At 38.8% G+C, this 18598-nt stretch overlaps 2 protein-coding genes across 4 annotated transcripts; one reads left to right on the top strand and one right to left on the bottom strand.

Moving 5' to 3' along the window:
* The first annotated feature begins 2567 nt into the window (after window positions 1-2567).
* LOC146473749 (calmodulin-like) lies at window positions 2568-9677 on the top strand. 2 transcript variants are annotated; one of them, XM_085117776.1, is made up of 6 exons: window positions 2568-2686; window positions 4703-4733; window positions 6100-6243; window positions 7896-8041; window positions 8446-8542; window positions 9567-9677. In XM_085117776.1, exons 1-6 carry the CDS (start codon window positions 2684-2686, stop codon window positions 9593-9595), a joined length of 450 nt encoding a protein of 149 aa, XP_084973902.1. In that variant the 5' UTR covers window positions 2568-2683; the 3' UTR covers window positions 9596-9677. The 2 variants fall into 2 exon arrangements, with proteins under 2 accessions (XP_084973902.1, XP_084973901.1); XM_085117775.1 differs by lacking the exon at window positions 2568-2686 and having other exon boundaries at window positions 4670-4733.
* Window positions 9678-11883: 2206 nt separating this feature from the next.
* Window positions 11884-18024, bottom strand: LOC146473748 (calmodulin). 2 transcript variants are annotated; one of them, XM_085117774.1, is made up of 5 exons: window positions 17932-18024; window positions 15202-15232; window positions 14466-14609; window positions 13849-14091; window positions 11884-12657 (listed from the first exon to the last, which is right to left on the bottom strand). In XM_085117774.1, the coding sequence occupies exons 1-5, from the start codon at window positions 17932-17934 to the stop codon at window positions 12629-12631; spliced, it is 450 nt and encodes a 149-aa protein (XP_084973900.1). In that variant the 5' UTR covers window positions 17935-18024; the 3' UTR covers window positions 11884-12628. The 2 variants fall into 2 exon arrangements, with proteins under 2 accessions (XP_084973900.1, XP_084973899.1); XM_085117773.1 differs by lacking the exon at window positions 17932-18024 and adding an exon at window positions 17864-17887.
* Window positions 18025-18598: the final 574 nt, after the last annotated feature.

Genomic DNA, 18598 nt, shown 5'->3' with positions numbered 1-18598 from the left:
CATATATTATTTGAAATCATGTTCTTTTTCAGGGAATTTTCAAAGCTTGTAGGCTCTGCGAAGAAAAATAAAGCATATTTGGTTGCATTTGTAAATTGTTCGTCACCGCAGTGACAGCGGTTCTTCATCTGTCATTACAGACAAACCAAGTTTTTTTGGTTTTGAAAAACGCATGTTTAATTACGACCTTGTCAACCTCTGTCTTGCTGCGTTTCATGGTTCATCGATGCAACAGAGGCGCACATTCTGCCGTCAATTTACCGTGCACTGGTGAACGATAACTTCCCTTATTCAGTATAGGGAGAAAATGGACAGACAATGCCAGATTCATCACTCGGTAATGCCATCTCCTGGCAGCAACCAGTTAAAAAAAGTAGTTAAATATCTACCAAAGCCATTAACTTCTTTCTTTTCTCCTTTTATTTGTTATTTTATTCCTATGTTCCTATATACAATGTAAATACTATATCCAAATGTAAGTAAACTGAAACTTGAACTTGAACTTGAACTATAGTAAACTTTGTACTAGCTCCCAAATGATAGCTGAAAGCAAGAAAACATAGGTTAAAAACGTAACATTTTTCATATCCACCTGTGAAACAAATTATTCCCGACAAGAAAACCGTTTTTTTTTTCGAGTAGCCTGTTGAAATATCGTTCCATCAATGTGGAGGGCATTAAAAGGTTCCCAGATTGAATTCTCGAGCTACAGCCTGACAAAATATTGTATTTTCGCCAAGTTTAAGGACCACATATATGACACATTTGACGTCGGGGGTTACCTGTCAATCTAGAAACATAAATGATATGAATGTTATGGAAACGTCTTTTCTCTGTTTTTAAAAACGATATATGTCTGTAAATCGGCTTACCGTCGCTATGAATGTTTCAAAATTAATATATCAACAGGTGTATGTAAAAATAAGCGACACATCTCCTTTAAGTTTAGATGGACGCATTATAGAGATGGAAACAATGCCGCGGCTCTCAAGCGCGGGCAAACCCGTGTTTCGTAAGCACGGCGGATGACCCGCTGAGTATTACGATTCGAAAGCCGATTGGCGCTGATCCATCAATAAAAGGTTAATCTAGGTTATCTTGCTTCTTTGAAATGTTTTTCAAAGTTAACTTTAAGATGAAGGTTAAGACAAGTCGAGGCCAAGACTAAAGGCAAAAATCTTTTGGAAAACCTTTATTGATTAGTTATTACAATGGAATCACCAATTCACAGTAAATTGACTGACTAACCCTCGGGTTAAGTTAGGCTTGCTTCGTACGAAAAAAAAAAAAACGTGCCGCACTGGGCAAGATCAAAAAACGTAATTATGCATTTTTTTAATGACTGACAATACATTACAGTTGATACTTTATATACATGCAACGGATTCCTTTAGAAACCAATTTTGGGTTTGTGTATTTAATTTGATCATTGAATCCGTCAATTCAGTTCCTCATTTATTTCAGCCAGGATTCACTTGTTGCTCGTAAAACTAGCCGGAACGCCCTGCAGAAAAAATTGACTGTGGTACGTTGTTGAAACGATATGAAGTTTCCACAAGCAAGCATTACTTGGGGATGGAGACACTCCTTTCGGCTATAAACCCAAACTTAGCCTTGCTAAACGGACTTTTAGATATTCGGGCTCAGCTCTTTTTAACCTCTTACCCCGTAGTATTCAAAACGCCGAGTTACTTTCGTCTATCAAAGCTTCAATTGATACCTACAATTTTTAAATTTTATAGACGCTAGGTTCTTACAAATTTTTGCATGCTTGTTTATATTTTATACTTTAATTTTTATATTATTGCTTGTATCTTTTAATTATTCATGATATTTTTAGTATAGGGCCCCTCTGGATATCAGCCTCGTTGCTGAATGGGCCACCCTGGCAAAATAAAGTTTACCTTACCTTACCTTACCTTACCTTACCTTACCGTCTTACCTAGCTGTCATATAAAGGGTGTCGGCGCTTTTTGAGCCGTTTGGGTGTGAAATAAACGGGTAATATGTCTCCATTTTCTTTTGAAAGTGGTAAAACGGGTATGGATTGGGGCAAATATATTTTGTAATTAGTTTAAAAAAGGAAAATAGCGAGACCGTTGAAAACATATTTCTGTGTAAACGGAGTCTAAACTTCAGAGCTGTTATGGCTGCTAAAATATTCTTCTTTACAATACTGCCGGTGGCCAATTGCAACGTCTTGTCCGATATATGTATTTAATTATTAAGTTGCAAGTACCAAAAACATTTAAATTTATAATTGATACTCGTTTGGAATCAGTGACAGCCAGTTGAACATCAATCTTTTGAGACAAAACTGCTTTTTTAATTTAAATTAAGCCATTGTTAGTTTTCAGCCCTTTCATCATTTTTTCATCAGGATCACGAACTTTTTTTCCCTTTTTTAACTTCAGGAAAAGTTAAGTTTATATGTGTTTGCTTTGTACCTGTTCGTATCTCCCGCGTCCTTGGCAAAGTACCACGAAAATCGCTGGTTCTGACAAACACTCGTCGCTTTGCCCTTTAACACGCAAATTTTATTTATTTGTTAATAAACCTGTCCATATGTGACAATCATTAAGGGCTATGTCAAGCATCAATTTCCATTTCATCATTTCACGCCCGAAGTCCGGTCTGGTTCACACAAGCGCGCATTTAACGGGACAATTTTCCCACAAACAAAATGGTAAGTGTCTTTATACTTTAGCAGGCTGCCTGCTCCACTAAAAATCTGATAAATAAGCCTGGAATTGTAAATAGTGTGTTCAAGAATTCACTGTTACTTGTGTTTTGATAATATGACTGTAGGGTAAATTCAAGCGACTTGCGGTGGTTAAAACGGAACTGTGTTCGATGTAAAATGTGTGCCTGTGTTCGTTTGTTTCTGCTGCATTAAAATAAGGCTCTCGTACTTTGTCCATTCTGTTCCCGCCAGATAACCTGTGGTTAAAGCTAAGAGTTAAGCACAACAGCTTTTTACAGTAGCATGTGGTTTGTTGAAAGTTGTAATAACGTCTGTTTAAAAAAAATATACAAAAGCCCATGTACAAGTTCACGAAATGAATTTTCAATGGTGTGTGTTTTCAAAATTGGGTACGTACAATTTTTAGCGAGCGTTGACGAAGGGAAACGTTTTCAAAAGAAACAACCATGTAGCTGTTGTTCGGCTTTTATAGTTTTAGCTGAAGCTTGCTAGAGCCGGAGGAAAGGTCCTTACAAGCCTTGTCCGCGTACGTAAAAGATGTTTACGTTTCGCCTCGTAAATGAAATGCGACCTTTGAGAAGAAGACGAAGGGCACTCATGAGAGACGTCTGTTTTTGGGAAAATTGACTTCGCTGTAATCTGCAACACGAGAGTCGGTTTAGATTCAAACGAAATGCCACATTCTAAGAGAAAATCGCATTTGAGAACATTTTAAGTAATTGCTACTTAGAGAAAATCCAGAATTTTTTGAGAGGCTGGTTTAAAATATGCCTTGTTTATCTTATTGTACAATCGATACCAGTCACAACTTTTCCGTAACGTCTACTGTTTGTAGAATGGGCGATGTCGCGAAAGAAAACCTTGAAAACTTCTAATTGACAAGTAAGGGGAACAACTGGCTCTTGACTGCATAAGTTTTCTTGTAGATAATACATGCCGTATTACCTCCTGAAGCTCAAGAGAATACGAAGTTCTTGTCATGTGTGGGCGCCTCTCCCATCTCGCGCGGACCCACGCTTCGCTTTACAGGTGAATCCCCGTAAGCGATCACCCAAAATGTCAAGCCGGACCATAAACGCGAATATTGTATGCAGTCTAACAGAAAGGCTTAACATTTTTTTTGTTACATACTTATCGACGTCGCACAGCTATAAAGTTTCCGACAACGTATATTTAAGAAATATTGCTAGATCTTGCTGATTTCGCTTTGCAAGAACAACACAAGAAGACAATTTAATGGCCGCTAGTTCTCGGGCATGGTATAATGACTCATATAACATGGCCGCTAAGCCAATCAAATGCCTGGAATTGCATTATACAATGATTCAGTTTTTAATAATTTGCAATATAATTCAGTCGCAATGCTTGAAGGAGGAGAAGTCTCATAATCGGCAAGGACCAATGCCTGTCCTAGTAAAAAGGTAAACGGTTATATAGTTATATATTTTAGAGGGAAGTTAGTAAGTTTAATTAGTGATAAAATTACAGCGGTTACCAGTAACATGCGACCTACTACCCTGACAATAACGGCAATCGTATGACGTCATAAAATCCAAAATGGCGGCGCGCGGGAAATTTAAAACCGAAAATTGGCGATAATCATATCTTATTTCTAGTACACTTGAATGCTATTTCCGCTTGTCAAAATAAAATTTAGAATTACGACAGTATTTCCAACATTTAAAAGTCAATCTCTTGTCAGAGCTCGGGGTTCCCTTTATAAATAAATAATATACTGCTGATATGACAAGACCGCAAGGTGATATCGGTAATTGCTCACCCCTACAAAAAATAAATGACAGGGGCAAATGTTAATGGTATTTTCTCTCATCCTATCGCACTGGCAACCTTGAAGTCACAACAGAATTACAAAAGATTTACGGCTACCCATACCACCTTTCGGTCTTGTCGCGTAAGTAAATTTTAACAACGTTAACTATATTTGAAATAGCTGCGTTTAAACCATGTTTATCCACTAAAATGCTTTTCTTTTTACAGGCTGACAAATTTACAGACGAAGAAATAGCGGGTGAAACGGTTTTCTTTTTTCTTTTTCTTTTTACAAGTCTTTGTTTTTGTAGCACTTTCTCATCTTTTAGCCAATCAATTAAAGCAAGTGACACACTCGGACACCAGCCCACAGCCTGGCCAGTACCTGTGCGCATGCGTAAGGTACTGGCCAGGCCGTGGGTTGGTGTCCGAGTGTGTCACTTGCTTTAATTGATTGTCATCTTTTAGCACCGGTTTTCTAATTTCACCCTTTCATATAGGCTCGCTGCAGTTGGTTTCATAACCGATTATGTTACGACACAGATTATTTTCATCAATACTGTTCTGACTTAATTAAGAAATAGAACTGTTGAAACAAATGTTTCTTTTCACACATACCCTTAAGCACACACACCACTAAATAGCTTGGATAAATTAGAAACTGCTTGCGCCTGTCTCGCGGGTTCAAATCAGTTTTGTACAGTCAACTCTCTCATAGCGACCATTTCTCGTAAGCGACCACCTCCCGTAAGCGACCACTTCGTAAACAACCGTTTTGTTTCTCACTTAAATACTGTTTCAAGAGCTCTCTCGTAAGCGACCACCACTCAAATTTCTTAAGGGACCGCGACCACTTTTTAGGCCAGAAATTACACATATTCTTTTGTTTTCTGTTTCCGCTAAGCGACCACCCGACCTAATCACGTGTGATCGTTGGTAAATCATTACTCAGAAGTGACAAGAATTCAATTTTTAATGACGCTGCCCCGGACTGCTGACAGATAATAAAAGTTTACAGACAGAGAAGATAGCTATAATTAGATCTGTAGGTAAACGGGAATTGTTACAGTGATCTGTTCCAAAATGGTATACAAAGTTTCATCAGAAGAATGAAAAAATCAAATAAATTAGTTTCTATTTGCCCAATTTTAGCTGCTAAGGTAATATTTTTATGTAATCAACTTATCAATCCAGTCTTAGGCTTATTATGTTGATCTTTCCCGTAAGCGACCACCTCCCGTAAGCGACCACTTTGTCGTGCGCCAAGGGTGGTCGCTTACGAGAGAGTTGACTGTCTTCTCTAATCCGTCGCGTGTTTACATCAAGTTGCGGCCGGAGCACCAACGCAAATTACCGTTTCTTGAATGTCGATCATATTTCGAAGTGAGACAAAATCATCAGTTTTCACGCCACGAATGATTCACATGAAGTGTGAAATACCTTTGACAGCATAAAACAGTTGTGGATCTAGGTGTACCCTCTCCCCCCTGCTGAGCTGAGACCTGAGACCCGTTCTCCCCCCCCCCCCCCCCCTCTCATCACACTTACCGGAAGGTCTACATCCGCCTCTGTAAAATTCCACAAAAAGACAAGAACAATATTTTAATACATTTTCTCATTATCAGAATACAGGGAGGCTTTTCAAGTGTTCGACAAAGACGGTGGAGGTACCGTATCGACAAAGGAACTCAAGCAGGTGTTCGAGGCATTGGGACAGCACCCCTCTGAAGAAGACGTACAGGCAATGATATCTGAGGTCGACAAGGACGGTCAGTATCGCTCAGTCCCAAGGGTTTAGGAATTCTTGTGGGGTATGACCTGCTTGCTGCCAGGGAGAAGTTCTTGCCAAGAGAAATACAATTTGAGGCATCTGCGTAGCACCCTTACTTTCAATAAAATTAATGATAGCTGGTGTTGACAAGCGCCACACCCAATGCAGGGGAGAGGAAGAGGGAGTTCTGAGAAAGAACTATGTGTTGACGGGATCAGTTTCCAAGAGTATAGAATGTTCCTCGGGTGTTACTGTTGGGGATCAAGTACTTCTGTTGATAACAACGTTAAGCCCATGTGATACTGGGCAAATTATCTTGCAACATGTCTCGCAATTTTGTCGTGCCGTCACGAGACGAGATGTATGAAACGTTGCTTAGTGTAACATGCTCTGAAATAGAATGAGCATGTCCCGTAGCAAGTGTTGCATAAAGGAGAATTCAGGTCTGCTTTGTGCAACATTTTTGTTGTTTCTGAAATATAGATATATCATCATCATCATCATCATCATCATCATCATCATCATCATCATCATCTATTTAATAAGTTGGTCAGCCAAAGGGCTGATGTGGGCCTACTATAAACAAAGACAGTAAACTGCGACTATAGAAGTCTACAAAGCAACGATTACGCTTACCCACCATTGGATATAAATATAATTTTGTCTTATCTTTGAGATATGATTCGTGAAGTGTTAAAATCTGTATTGTATGCAATACAATTTTTTCCTTCGACTTTTTTATTGCCCATTTAAAGGTTAAGCTGTAAACTCATTTTTATAACTGTTTCTAATTTTCGTTGGTGAACGTGATGCAAGACTTCAGACGATTTTTGGACAAATTTCTCGTGCATTTTCTTTCTAACCCTAGCTAGACCGGGTAGGGACGGATTCTGCCTGCGGCGACTTTGAACCTGAATATTTTTTCTTAATATTTGATTAAACGGCCTGAAACTTTAGGAATTTTCAGGAAATTTATTTGGAAACAATTTAAGCATCGGTTGCTATTCGTTGACTTTGATGTTGCCATGGCAACCAATTTTTGACAAGCCATTTTTTAGAAAATAGAAAATCTCTTTTTAAAATGAATAAAAGTTACTTTTCTTTATGTAACTTTTATATTTGTAGCCCATATGAGTGTTCCTTTAATGGTTTTGATTACTTTACGTACAATTGCGGCGCGTCCCTGAAGTTTTTGGGGAAATCAAGAAATCCAACATGCCGGATCCAGATGGCCACCATTTGACAATCATGATGTCATTACAACGTCATATGGCGTCACTTCTTGTTGGCACCTCAACGGAAACATCCTTGGACGTACTCTCTCTCCTCCAAGTCTCATCGTCATAGCTTTTATTCTTGCGAAGTTATGAAGGGGAGCCCCCCCACACCCCCCCCCCCCCCCACACACACACACACACACACACACACCCCGGCCCGAAAGGACAACAACAGCAAAAAAAGCCTGGTCTCGGATAAGGTTCAGTTGTAATAAATTTCTGTTTTAACGCTAAAACCTTTGTATACTTTATGACATTGACACTTAATGAAATCGGCGCTGAATAACGTTCATTAGCAATGCCCACCGGTTATGTCCTTCCACCATCATGATCGTTTTGTTGATTTTTTCTCTCTATTATTCTTTCTGCGCAGGCAGTGGTGAAATAGACTTCGACGAGTTTCTTCAGTTAATGGCTGCCAAACAAGCTAACATGACGATGGAAGACGAACTAAGGAACGCTTTCAACGTGTTTGACAGCGACGGCAGTGGCTATATATCTTCGGATGAACTGAAACAGGTTAATAAGATAAAAAAAAAACAATAGTCCCAGTAAATGTTCAAACTGTACAAATGACAGCCAAGGCGCGGTTGGCACTTCGGAGCTCAGCGCGCACAGAGAGTGTATTTGGCCACTCGCACAGTTCCAGCTAACTGCACGATGCGGCGGATGAATTGATTTTTTTGATTGATCGACAATTGTGAACATGTCTAAACGAGGAATCATGCGATAAATGTTTTGCGTCTGCGACAAAGGTTGCTCTTACTTAAGATAGAGTCGTATTCGAGTAAATCTCTGCAGTGTGGGACTTTCGCCCTTAAATTCCCAGAATGGGACGCCTCCTCATCACAGGATGACCCACCCCACCCACCCCAGCATTTTGGTGAATATTTCCCTGAGTTTGAGCAAGGTGTTGTTTTCAGGTGTTGACGAATTTGGGTGAAGCGATGACTGACGAGGAAATCGACGAAATGATGAAAGAGGCTGACCTCGACTCAGACGGACAAGTCAGTTTTGAAGGTAAAACAAACTCATTTCGTTCGTGGAATAGAGACGAACTACAAAGAAAAAATCTCTGTAATTGTACAGAAAGAAAACAAAAGAATAAGACTGACAAAACAACTATCTTGCACGGGTACATAACGAACTCACAAAATGACTAGCTCCCAGTTGGCTGACAGAGCACAGTCCAGCAACGCAGGGGTCATGGGTTCGAGTCCCGGTCATGCCTGTTCCAATCAGGCTTTCGTTTCGCAACTGTTGCGTTTCGTCAATGGTCAGTCCTCTACTTGATCTTTCATCCTCAGTTCTCATATGCGATATTTGATATATTTTTTACTTTCCGCGTATTTATCTCCCACGGTTATGTTATTGGTCACAAAATGACCAGCTCCCTTGATAGCTAAGCTGGTGGAGGACTGAACCAGGATTACAGGAGCCCTGGGAATCCGGCTCAAGCCTCATTTTTTTTGTTGTTAGTCTTGAGGCTGTGTACATAAGTGCCATGTTCTTCCATCTATATTAAATATAAAACCAAAAACGACAACAGCTCAGCTTACAGCTTGTTCAATGCAGTCTCGAGCAAACCACTAATCATGACTAATATCGTGGCGACACAGCGGCAAAATGAGTGCGCATGCTCGGCAGATTTGTGATTCATCGTGGCATGTCTTACTCGCGCACGCGTACCATAGCGCGCGTGGTGCGTGGCCACAAACTGGTTCATAAAACGAGTTTTGTTTTCCTAGTTCGCCAAATCACTATAAAAGTGAACTAGAAAGCCACAAGAAGCACTTAGACCCGGCATTTTAGAATTGATTTGTTGTCACTAACTTAGCTGTGCCGGGAATAGGGAATGCAGCCGGACTTTCCCTATTCACGGGGGAACCAAACAATTTGCGACACGGCTTCGCTTTCCGCAAGATGAGAGATCAGACACTCTGGTGACTTTTTTCTTGAAATAAAGCGAGTCTCCCTCCATACAACAGTAGATTTGTGTACCCTTTCGTTGTTATCGATCTTCTTTTTATTCTTTTCATTTCAGAGTTCGTTAAGATGATGAGCAACAAGTGAAGCAGATGGTTTATGCTCTTATATTTACTCCCTTTTTTGTTTTATTGTACTTAAAGTTTGAAACATTAAAATTCAACTCACAGCAAGTTTACAATATTTCATACCCAAGCACCCTTTATAAACAGTAATTTTATTTCCTTCCAACTTTCATCTTGCAGAAAAGGAGGGGTGGGGGGGGGGGGGGGAGGTATACGTGCTTGCGGGGATGCCCGTTCTTCATGCTGGCAAGGCCGTGGGTTCGACATGTTGATCACAAATATCGGCCCAGTCTAGCTGAAAATATCGATACTCACGAACACCAGTGTCGTGTTTCTCTTCATCAGAGTAACACGGAAAGTCGAGAAATTTCGAACAAAATTTCACGGCAACCTCGTTCCCAAGGGCTTTCAAATTTACATGGTAACGAGGTTGTCATCAGGCACAGTTATCCCTTGTGTGTCGTTGTTTTTCCCGTTATTGTGTTAAGCGACATTTTACTTTGCAAGTAAGAAAATGGAGAAAAGTTAAAAACTAACTTTTCTCCATTTTCTTACTTGCAAAGTACTGAATGTCACTCATTTTCTGTCTTTGAAATCAAACATTGTACATCCCTTTTGGACTACGAAACAACACATTCCCGTGCCACATTAAAATGAATCTAGCTAACTAGGGATATTTTTTAGTCGGGCCTTGGGCTTGCAATCTCTGACAAATAAGACGGGGCCTACTAATATAGAAGTATTTATGCGCGGTTTATCACTGCGGGAAAAGCAGATCTTAGCAAGGGCTATTTGATTCCAAAAGGAAAATTTGGGGCTACGACGCATTTTTCAGAGATAATTAAGCAACAACAATTCCAAAAAGCAGTAAAACACAAAGCAATGTATGATGTTTTTTTTTTCATATTGAAGCTTTATTATCTCTGAAAAATGCATGGTTGCCCCCATTTTCTTTTTGGATACCAAGAGCACTTGCTAAGTTCTGCTTACCCCGAATAGTTTAAACCGCGCAAAAATATCCCTGTATTAGTAGGTACCACCCATAGGAAACCCGAGTATCTCGAGATGCGCAGTAACAAAGGTAGGCACCGTCCTTAAAAAGACGAAACCAGTGGAGTTTTATTTTCTTACAAATTTTAAGTGTATATGACATTTTTTTTTTATTTGCTTGCCAGTCAAATCTTCACATTGTGCTTGTATGAAAATCGAAAGAAAAAATTCCTTGTATTTTTCCCCCGCGTTTGGGGCGTATAAAACCTAAAATTTCACTTCCGGTGGGATGCAGTAGCTGTGACAGTAATACAGGATCACCGACTGTAACGGTCTCCCTATTCCTCAGTTGTTCCGTTGTGAGCATTCCACATGTCTCCAGTCATAACTTTGTCTACAGTTTTCTTCCTCCGCACCCGAAAAAGAACTGAGGAACAAAGAAACCGCGCAACTGGCATAGACCTGGTTAAGAATGACGTTTACGGCAAACGTTAGTTATGACCACCTGACCATGTTGTCCTATATTTGCCGCTTGTTGTTTTAAGGTTCTCTGTCAAATCGAGTAGTTTTGTGTTAGCATCAAAGGCCAGAATTGGTTTGCACTATTCTCATCTTTGTACTCTTCATTTCAAGAAAACATTTAAAACGTGAATTTCACGTTTGCCGTAAACCGCAACCGGAGGTATAATTTCTCGTTTTCATCCGTCCCGAACCCGAGGAACAAAACTAAATAGGGATTTTTTTTTGGTCGATTTCATCAAGCAAATTAAAAAATTGTTATAATTATACACTTCAACATACTATGCCCACCGGGTTTGTGGGAGGAAGTTTTAACTGCCCAAAGCACGTGCCCTTCTAAGTTAATAAGCCTGGTCAACCTATGCGTGATAAAATTGTGCGGACCGGAGAACACACAGGTACAAAAAAGGTTTTTTTTCACTCATTTTTGCGCTTATTTCAGGCATTCTTAAAGCATGCGTGGTAGGCGCCAAAAAGGAGAATCGGACATGCACGCAAGGTGTCTCTCCCCCCCCCCCCCCCCCATTTCCCCGGGGGAAAAGCGCGGAGCACGATGGGAGGCTGAGAAAAAAGGAACGTCTTTTCCCTCCCCTCGCTTCGCCCCTTTTCTCCTCTTCTCGTCCCTTTGCTGGCACCTGCCACACGGGTTAGGGGTGATGACCCTCCGTTCACAAGTGGGAACTGGTATAACATAATGACATTGTCCAACGTAAGCGCAACACTGCCGTTATCACAAACCACGTGAACTTCCTTGGAACATTAAAGAGAAACAAAAGGACAAGGAATACGATTCCAAGCATGTGGTATATGGTGCTAATGGTTTATTTGGTCTAGCAATTGTTACAGCCTTCATTTTACGATAGTAAGTACAGTGCCGTAAGCAAGGTAGCAATACACTCAGTACATGGTCAATGCATGCAAGCAAACAAAGTACATTGTACCTAAGAACTCCAATACAGACTTTTCAAGGCGAGAAAAGTCTTGGATGACAACTTCACAATAACCGTATCGATGTCGAAACAAATGCCAAATATCAGTAAATATCGTACTTGTATCGGATCGATTTAAAAAGCTGGTATCAGCTGTGCTGAAAGGTCATGATTTTACTAATGATTTACAGAAGTATGTTAATTAGCACAATCATTGCCTGGGGTTTAAACTTCTGAGTTCGTGTTATTGAAAAGCACAGTAATTTGGCAGCAAAGGGAGATGTTGATATTGTGAAGGTGAAAATGGTGTATTTAAAGAAAGGTTTAATTTTAAATTATGACAGTTGCAGTTATTCAATTATTATAGATTATTATTAAGTAAATATATAACTTAACTCAAGCACTATTTTGATGACTCAACTTAGAGAATACTCTTTTCTATAAATAAATAATAATAAATTTATAAATTAATAATTTTTCATTTTACAATACAGTGTTTATATGCTATCAAAGGGGAATAAACTGGAATAAAAATGTGCATGTTCTATCTATTAAGCTTTCTGTGCAATCCTATATTTAAAACACCTTGTCCAGATAACTGGAAGAGGAAGGTTACTTCACTTTGAAGTCATCATCTTCACAAACTCTGTGATAAAGTAAAATTAAAAGGTAAAAGAGAATAATTATGAGTTGGAGAGAAGCAATCTTCCAAAGTCAGTTCATATGACACAAACTTTGGCATTAACTTGCTCCATGCGTCATCCATATTTAAGACTGACATACATTGCATTATTGAATGGATGCACATTTAAGTTAAACCTTTTTGAATGCCACCATAGTTCTATTTCAGGACTCACACAGCTTTCCTTTTCTTCAAGGAGATCCAAAACAACAACCAAAAAATATTCAGGGCCCTGATTTAGGAAGAAAATTTCAAAACTGCAGGTTCTAGGTTTTCCAGAAATTCTAGACGGGAGTTTTAAAAGAGAATTCTTTGAATCCAAACAATTCAACAATAAAACCGATAGCACATTACTTTCATTATAATAATAATAAAAAAAAAAAGATAATTTTCTGCAAGGCCTCCTTGGTAATAAAAATGGTTGCGAAAGAGGACAGTAGCAAACAATCAACTGATAAAATATAAAACCTGAGCCCAAAATAATCTAAAAGTATGCCTCTCTTCACTTTAAAATGATCTTCAACATTGAGACTTACAATGTATAACCTACTCTTACTAATGGCCGTGGAGGCATGTTGGTCAGGTGGTTAGCACGTCGGAGTTTTGATTGGACGATCAGAAGATCGGAAGGTTCATGGTTCGAGGCTAGGTTGGTCTCTTCATTGATGTGTTGTTTCCTTAGTAATACATAGACAAGAAACTTTGTTCCACATTGTCTCTCATCACCCAGGTGTATAAATGGGTACCGGCGACATACTGCTGGGGGTAACCCTGCGATGGAAGGGGGGAGTAGCAATACTCCTAGTTGCTTCATGCTACAGAAACCGTGCTAAGCTCTGGCCGTTTGGGCCATTTTAATAGGCTTGTAGTGCAACTTTTCCTTTTTGCCTTACTTATAATGGCCAGTGTCTAACTTCTCTTGCCACTGTCCAATATTTAGACAGGACATTAAAATAACAGATCAAAGAACAACATGTCAACCAAAAATGTCTGTACATGAGGGTCTGTCTCAATGGGGAACACGGGAGGGGAGTATGAACATCCTGCCCCCTTCTCTATTCCCCAGTTGCCATCCCCTTTACCACTGGCCATGGTCCCCCTCCCCACCCCCCACAAATATTAGAGTGTACTTGTTATGTCGGATTAAAGATTCACCTTCGTAATTGACTTGACCATCTCCATCAATATCTGCTTCCCTGATCATCTCGTCAACTTCTTCATCCGTAAGCTTCTCTCCCAGATTTGTCATTACATGTCGCAGCTCAGCAGCACTGATGAAGCCATTGCCGTCCTTGTCGAAAACACGGAAGGCCTCCCTAATTTCCTCCTCTGTATCAGTGTCTTTCATTTTCCGCGCCATCATAGTCAGGAACTCCGGGAAATCAATTGTCCCATTTCCTGTTCACAAGAAAAGAACGGACAAAACAAATGGAAGAAAATTAAGCAAAGATTTTTAATCTAGTATTCAATAGTACCAAATTGCAGAGCTGTCATTGAGGGCCGTAACCCGTAACACCTGTCACGGCTGATACCCTTGAAAGAACCTTGATGTTACGGCTGATCTTGATAGCTGAAGGGTCATTTTACTCAGACATTAACAAGATTGTTACGGTGAGAAGCTTAATGCCACATGCGGCTGAAAACTTAATGACAACCCTGCAAATTGTACTCACCTGATGTCTAGCTTAAAGCTGCAAGAATGCCTTGAGCAATATCAAAATCTTATTAACAAGATTTTACTCAAACAATTAACAAGTATGATTTAATCTTACCATCAGCATCAACTTCATTGATCATATCTTGAAGTTCCCCCTCAGTCGGGTTTTGGCCAAGAGATCTCATCACTGTTCCTAGTTCCTTTGTGGTGATCGTACCATCTCCATCCTTGTCGAAAAGTGAAAATGCTTCCTTGAATTCTAAGGAAGAATGTACAAAAATAGTAAGCTACAAAGACTAAAAATATTATTGTTCATCCAAAATTTGGTAAGCTCTTTGATCAGCAGTATGTTCCAGCACTGGGATAAATATTGTTTTGCAAGATTTTTCAAAACAATTCAAGGAATCTATTATGTGGAAGATTTTAGTCATTTGTAAAGTACATTGTTGATCATTACAGCACCGCAACCACTCTACATTTAGTTTTTGACATCTTTTCCACAAATCTTTCAATTGACACTTTTGATGGGTTCCATCTTACGCGACTGCCACTTGGTTGTGCCAAAGAATTAAACCCTTAAATATTATTTTTTAAATTCCACAACTCTGCATTCAACATATTTGTCTTTGATTTTTATTGGTCAAGTTACATGGAACCCATTGGACAGCCATCAAAAGTTGTCAAAAATCGATCAGTGGTAACGGTAGGGTTACGTGAATTTAACGTAAAACTACATGTACAGTGTACATGTAGCGTACCTAAAGTAGAAGAAGAGCCTTAGTTTGGAGGATTTCAAGAAATATAAACAATTTGATAAAAACACCAAGTAATAAAAGGAAAATTTACTATACCTGCAATTTGTTCCTCAGTTAGTTGGTCAGCCTAAAAAACAAATTTAACAAGGTTTAATATTAAGTTTTCCAACATACGAACTCAGCGTTTACATTTTAATTAATAATAAATTCAAGTGCTTAATAAGAAAGTGTAACTACACTGTACAGCCCACAATCACCTTACTGTAAGTTACAAAAAATGGCCATTAGACTGAAAACAAACAAATGGGCCAATTAACATGCCAAGAAATTACTGTTAAATTAAAAAATTTCATGTTCAGTTCTAGATAATATCCATATTCCCCACCCCCCACCCTCACAGAAGGAATAGGGACATGGGAGGGGGGGGGGTCAGGGGTATAGATATTTTCTGGACCTATACAATAATATTATGAACAATATTATTGATCAACACTCAGGTAAACTGACAAAATTGGTTACACCTGATTATTTTCCCATGGGAAAAAGAAGGCATTTAATTTTAAAATTTATAGTTTTGTATACATGTCTATTGCATTGTTTTTTAATTTATTTTTAATAAGACATCACAACACACTGGGTATAAGACCTGGCAACTAAATGTGTGCAGAACCTTGGAATATTTCAAACTTCTTAGAACAAAGGGAACAATGCAAAGATCCAGCGCAGGGTGAACAGAAATACTGACTAGGTATCACACAGTATCTGAGACTTACAGTCAATCCACATCACGTATGACCGGTATTTTTGAAATTTGAACATCTCAGTTTTGAACATCGCCAACGAGATTTCAGAGTTCCTGTAAAAATTTCCCTAGTTTAGTGACGGCATAAAATTGATAATTTTTCTTTACATTACAGCATTAAGTATTTCAAGAATAACAATTGTTTCCCAAGTATTTTGAATCTTTTTTTTTTCAGTAATGCATCTTTTTCGGAAAGATTTCCAGAAAAATGTCCAACATTTCATTCAAATGCCGCACATTACAAAGAGAAGTTTAAATGTTCATTTCATTCTTGGAAATACAGTCAGGTCACGCGTGGCATGGATTGACTGTAATAGTTTGGCCTGAATAAACTTTCATTAGAATGAAGCTAAAGGTAATCCCAGGGGAGGGGAGGGTGAAGCCACGGCTGAAAATGACTGATACGTTAAATTATTCAAGCACTTGAGGTATAGATAACCACTTATTCCAGAAGTGTCAAAGTTAAAATGAAAGACAATGATGTTGTGAAACTAACTATGAGAAGACTGAGTCATGTAGAAATTCTAGGAAACAAATGTTAAGTTTTACACAATTATGTTGTTGTATATTTTTAATGGGCTTTTAATTTGAACCCAAAAATGCTCCCCTCAAATTGCCGAGTACGTGTAACAATGGTATCCATTTGATCTTGCCAAAAGACGAAAAATTATGACTCTAAAAATCATCTTTGGTTGTCAACTGACAAAAAACTTGGCAAGGAACTGAGAATCAGGTTTAAAATCTAGGTAATCATAGTGATATAAGGGGAAAAGAAATAATTAAAAATGGGAAATGAGTCAAGCATGCAAATTATAAGTTCCAAATTGCAGCTTTAATATTTTTGGAGACTAACAGCTTGATCAGTATCTTGATAAACAAGGACACCTGCATGTAAAATATGCCTGCTTAAAATCCTGTAGATCAGTGACTCATTCTCCTTATTCATCAGACATAACAGGTTATGAGAGTAAAGAAAATGATCACTGCTGCCCAAAGATGGAATGTCTTGATTTAAGACAAAATCTCTCTACTTGTGCCATGAGTAATGTAGTTGATATATAAGGATAAAATTTGTGCCCTCAGGCACTCTTTTAATATTTATGAGTTTGATTTGTTTAATATTTGCATGCCTGCCTGATATTGATGAGACAGACTTAAAGTATTACACCTGTACCACAATCAATCTTGAATGTGATTGGTGGCTAAAAAGTCTTGGCAATTAAATCATGTTTTGTGTTTTGTTAGGTTTCAGCTCGTACCAGGACTTCATAATTAAGAATCTGCCCAAGAAGGAGATTCATATTCAAAATACAAAATGTTTTTCTATCAACTTTCAAGTTAAATAATTTAGTAGGAAAAAATTGAGAGCGAAAAGTTCCAATTGTAATAATCAAGAAATTTAACTGAAGACGACAAACCACTGCTCTGCTTATTGTAGCACTCTCATAATTAAGCTTATACAAGGAAAGAATTTGTTCGAGGTTTGTTTCATCCATTACAAAATTATAAGCTTAAATAGAACGAAGCTTCGATCGTGGCACAGTTTCGTCTTTCAGAGTCGAAACAAAGCCCGAGAATATTTGCTTATTGTAAATAGTAATGAATATTCACGGTACTAAATAATACATTACTTCAACAGGAATAATAGTGTACAAAGAGATCCGGTATTAAAGTTTATGTGCGTAACTACCGAAGGCGTAGCGGGAAAATTTCATCGCTTCCCTTTCTGCGGCCGGCACTAGACATCGACTAATGACTTTTTAGCGTCCACAAAAACAGGCGATTAAAGATTAGTGCGATTCCCAAGTTAAAAGGATGGTGACAAATGACAATAAAGACTCCTTCCAATTTGGGTTCTAAATCGAGCTAGTTTTACAAAGACTACAAAGAGGTGGGCGTACTTTGAACACCATTAAAATTAGCTCGTCTGCTTGTAAGGGAAATATTTAAAGCTACCTGGGTCATTCACAACAGTTCTGCGTCGATCGTAGATAAAGACAGGGGAAAAAAACATAACACCTTACCATCTTCCTTAGCTGTCAAGTGATAAACACCGATGAATGAATTTTCGAAATTGGAGAACAGTAATTTCTAGGCGCCAATTAACCCCATCGACTTCCTGATTGGTTCTTTAGAACAATAGAACCTCCATATTAGGGGCCGCTCCATGGAAAATGCGTCGCATTGCGTCGACCCGGCTGCACTGCTCTGCGGCAATATAATCTATTTGTTTTGCTTTTTCGAATCACATGTAAAATTTATTATTTATTATGTCATTTCAATCCTTAATTGGTTTTTCCATTAGTGATAAAAATACGCCAAGAAAACCGAAGCTGTAGTCGAAATTAAAGTTACTAAGAAAGGAAGCCATGGCGTGACTAACACAGCGTGACTCACGCGAGTTTTTCCTTATCGCACGTGCGAAATATTTCCTCCAAGAAAAATCTCACGCGTCACGTGATAACATACCAACGGAAAAGGGTTGGCAATTTCTCTGCACAGCAATGTTTAATTTTTGTTTTGCAGTACCGGGCTTCTATCAGCCTTGCAGAAATTTGAGTCATCTATCTTTTTGTACGTAACTCAGGTTATTTTTGCTGGTTACATCTTTTACAGATCCTGCGTATACTTGCAGCATTTGCGGTCCCTTGCTTATTGTATACTTCCCTGACCGTTTAGATTAGATTAGAT

The sequence above is a fragment of the Pavona decussata genome, unplaced genomic scaffold, assembly GCF_977016875.1.
Source record: "Pavona decussata unplaced genomic scaffold, jaPavDecu1.1 SCAFFOLD_92, whole genome shotgun sequence".
NCBI classification, from domain to species: Eukaryota; Metazoa; Cnidaria; class Anthozoa; order Scleractinia; family Agariciidae; genus Pavona; species Pavona decussata.
This window is presented reverse-complemented; position numbering and strand designations above follow the sequence as displayed.